The sequence below is a fragment of the Galeopterus variegatus genome, unplaced genomic scaffold (assembly GCF_000696425.1).
Source record: "Galeopterus variegatus unplaced genomic scaffold, G_variegatus-3.0.2 Scaffold5418, whole genome shotgun sequence".
Taxonomy (NCBI): Eukaryota; Metazoa; Chordata; class Mammalia; order Dermoptera; family Cynocephalidae; genus Galeopterus; species Galeopterus variegatus.
This window is the reverse complement of record NW_007731529.1, coordinates 89741-93840: the sequence shown is the minus strand read 5'-3', so window position 1 is coordinate 93840 and position 4100 is coordinate 89741. Positions and strand designations below refer to the sequence as shown.

At 41.8% G+C, this 4100-nt stretch overlaps 1 protein-coding gene across 1 annotated transcript in view; it reads right to left on the bottom strand.

The window, feature by feature from the left end:
* DOCK8 (dedicator of cytokinesis 8) overlaps positions 1-4100 on the bottom strand; it is an 83771-nt gene continuing 79671 nt past the window's right edge. Inside the window, exons 33-34 of the mRNA XM_008589412.1 lie at positions 606-776; positions 1-201 (exon numbers count right to left, since the gene is read on the bottom strand). Of these exons, the coding sequence (XP_008587634.1) occupies positions 141-201; positions 606-776 (232 nt within the window). The 3' untranslated portion in view covers positions 1-140. The remainder of the gene's footprint in view (positions 202-605; positions 777-4100) is intronic.

The following is a 4100-nucleotide window of genomic DNA, read 5'->3' as shown; positions in this document are numbered from 1 at the left end:
TAATCCCAAAGCTTCCAGAGTGCTGGCTGGTCAGGGGAGACTGCTGTGGGTCCTGCATGGCAAATGCCCTGTTTCAAGTACCATAGAGTCCTTCTCCAGGGTCGCAGGGCCTCTGTCTCTATGAGTGAAGACAGTTTTTCTTAGCTGCCCTGTGACAACTGGGTTTCACATTTCCTGAAACTAGATCTGTGGAAGGAGTCCCTGAAATTAAGAAGAGAGAGAGAGAGAGAACACATAGGTAAGAAAGATCAATCAGACTTTTAAAGAAATGGAAGGGGGAATCATTCAGCAGAGAAGGACATCAGTCATAGAGAACTCACTAAATAATAAGTGAAGGGGCTTAGACCCCTTCACACTGTGCCCCAAACAAACAAAACCACACAGGCCATATATGGGCCCTGGGAAGACTGCTGGCACAAGGCCAAGAGGAAGGGGTCCAGGCAGGTAAAGGAGGAGGTACTGGGAGAATGGAAGCCACCCGACTGCAGCCCCACTGCCACCCCCTCAGAGGTTCTGCAGCTCACCCAGTGCAGCTCGGCCTGCCCCAATTTGCTGGGCCCAAAGAGCAATGTCCCAGGAAGAGGCCTCCTCTGCCCTATTCTTACCTCTTTTGACTCTCGACTCTGAATATCGGCTTGTAGAGTTCTGGAATTTTCCGTTCAATCATTGGCCTGAGGTTCTCCTTCAACTTGTTATAGTTCTTTTTGAGTTCCTGCTGATACTCCCTCTGGTCTGCGGTGATGAGACGCTTATTTTTTTCTACAGCCTCACCACATCTGAGATGAAAGAATTTGGGGAACAATGATACTGTTTAACATTTCTTGAGTACCTTTAAGAATGTTTTCAAACTTGGTGGCACATCAAGATCACCTGCGGGGCTTTTCAAAATGCAGATTTCTGGGCCCAACTTCAGACTTCATGAATCAGACTTATTGAAGGGTATCACCCAGAAATATCTATTTTTGAAAAGTTGCCCAGGGGGTATTGATGCCTACTTAGCCATAATTGAGAACCTCTTGCTATGGGTACCTTGCAAGGAGTTTGTATGCATTATCTACTTAATTTTTCCAACAACCCCGGAAAGTCAGTTTTTATTTCTATTTTGTCCCTGCAGGTGGAATGGAAACTTGCTATCAGCTTAGGGCCATTAATGGGAAAGAAAGTCACCTTGAGAAACTGAAATTCTAGGCTTGCACCACACACGGTTATGAGTTACGTGTTTACATTCTTTGTTGTGTGTGCTCCAAGATGAGGAATTAACTTAAGAACCAGTCCAAGATTATTGAAATCCCTGGGGTTAAACAGAAACCAATGTAAAGTTTCTCAGAGGAGCACCTTCTCAAACAGGACACATAGGCCACCCATAGAAAGAGCAACTCCTGCCAAAGATGAGCTCGCAATAAAAATTATAAACCACATGAGGAAACCAGCCACCATGAGGGAGAACCAACAGATGCCACAAGCAGAAAAATTAGCTCAGTAAGAATTAGAGATACAGAGCAATGTACAAAACCAAAGTTAATATAGAGAGCTAATAAAAGGTATAAAATCCATGAAGTATGAAAAAAAAGACCAGAAAAATTTCAGAAAAGAACCAAATAAAACTTGTAGAAATAAAAATGCAGTCACTAAAATACAGACAAAATCCCCAACAGACAGATTAAATAATAGACTAGACACAACTGGAAAACTAATGAAATATATGGCAGATCTAAGGAAATCATCAGAGGTAAAAAATAAATTAAAAATATTTTTTAAATGGGTAAGAAACATGGAGATATAATGGAGATGCCCAGTCCACATCTAATAGAAACTCCAAGGGAATGGAAAATGAGGGAGAGCACTATTCAAAGGGATAAGTGCTCATAATTTTCTAGAGTTGAAAACAGACACAGATCTTTTAATGAACAAAACCAGATATCTACCTAGCTCCATTACAGCAAAACTGCAAAGCATTAAAGACAAAGTCTTTAAAATTCATTGTGGTTATCTGATTTGTGTCCTAATGTTTTCACACCCTCCCATGGAAGAAAATCATGTTATTTAAACATGATAAAGTCCTATCTTTTGTTTCATACTGTACTACCCCAAGGACCTTACGAATCAACAAACCTTAAAAGGATGGAATAAATGGTTGTAATTTAACTGACATGCAATAATTAGTAATAATTCTATTATCCTTCAGATGAATAAGATTCTGGTGATCAAAGTGGTTTAAACTATTTTCCTAATAGTGGTGCTAGATTTGGGTTAAGTTATGGAGATACCCAGACATTGTTACCAAATTCTCCCTAATAATACTGAACACATTTTCAGGATGGAAGTCAAAGATGAAGAGGGTGGCATGTGGCCCTGGGTCAGGGGACAGCTACCTGGCCTGGGCAAAATTAAACCTAAGACCACAGCTACATCATGGAATAGAAGATGGACTTGATTTAACTCACCCAGAAGCCAAAAGAACTCCCTTTACTGGATTTTCACCTATCTTTTAAGTTTGAAGTTAATTGAGGGAAATTATAGGATACCTAAGGTTAAATATTAAAGATGTTAGGGAAGACCCAGAAAGAGAGGTATGTGGCCTTTGAATCCTGAGAAATCTATATCACCTCTTATTATATTTTACTGCTTCTTAATTAACAGTTATGAGCTACCACCACATGTAAAATATTACCAGTTTCAGGATGACTTCAAGGCCCAGATTTGTAACATTGGCAGACTGCGAGAGGTGGGACAAGGCCTGAAGATGCTGACTGCTAATTTGGGAATGTCTATTCTGATGACATTGGCAGAATTAACTAAACTCTCTGCAGTCTTTGTTTGCAGAAATAGTAGTAGCTAGCTAACATACACTGGATTGCTTACCATGTGCCCCAGACTGGGTTAAATGCTCTATATGCAGAAAGAACTGGTGTTGAAACCAGCTGCTACTAATTAGCACAATGACATAACCACTGAAATCCTCGATTTTCTTATCTGTAAAATGGGGATAATAATCTCATATAAGCTCCTAGGGTTGTTGGAAAAATTAAATGCTTCTAGAGTGTGGCAGATTGTATTTTCTAAAAATGGCCTTATATTTAAATATAAAAATTAATTTAAAATCACTTAGTCTTTACAGATATGGGAAAGTTCAGATAAGTGAGAAGAAGAAAATTTAAAAATGGATTGCTATCCCTGAAATGGTCTGGGTGCTTTGGGGAGCAGAGGAGGGAAAGAGAATGTTGTTTCTATCTGTCTCGGCTCTGAACCCCTGAGCTATTTTTTCTTACTGCAGAAAAAGGCAGGAGATTGAGGTCCCAACTTGGCAAGGGTTTGAAGAATTGCAGGACTGGATGGGTGAGCGCTGGCTGCAGCAAGTCAGCCTGCCAGGTTTCTAGATGGCTGTTTCTCATTCCGCTACAGCTGAGTCAGAAAGGCCACTGTCCAGTGGCAGAACCAGCTGCAGCGGACCTGGCAGGCTTGTGTTTCTGCTATTAGCTCTCTGCAATGGAAGGCTCACTTGTGGTCACCTTGGAAGTCTGGGCTGATCGACCCACACAGCCCAAGTCTGTTGAGAAGCTGGAGCTTACTAAAAGGGAAACCTGAGAGCTGTTCAACCTCCAAACGTGTTCCCACATCATCTGTGCTATCTGAAGGCAGAGTTGGGAGAGAAATACACCAGTGCAAACAACTTGACAAAATTGTTACTCTGTTCCTGATTAGACTTGAGAAGCAGTTAAGCAATGAGGAGAAAAGGAAGGCTTTCTCATCTACTGCTTGTATTGAGGGTGTAACTTATACACCCTAACACTCACCCATTTTAATTGTACAGTTGGATATGTTTTAGTAAATTTATTCAGCTGTGCAGCCATCACTATCATCTGATCTAGTGAAATCACTACTTTTTTTTTTTTTCCTTTTTGTCTTTTTTCGTGACCGGTAACGGGATCGCAACCCTCGGTGTCGCACCCGCACCGCGCTCAACCAGTGAGCGGACTGGTCTTTATNACGGGATCGCAACCCTCGGTGTCGCACCCGCACCGCGCTCAACCAGTGAGCAGACTGGTCTTTATATGGGATCCAAACCCTCAGCGGGAGCACCGCCGCACTCCCAAGCGCCA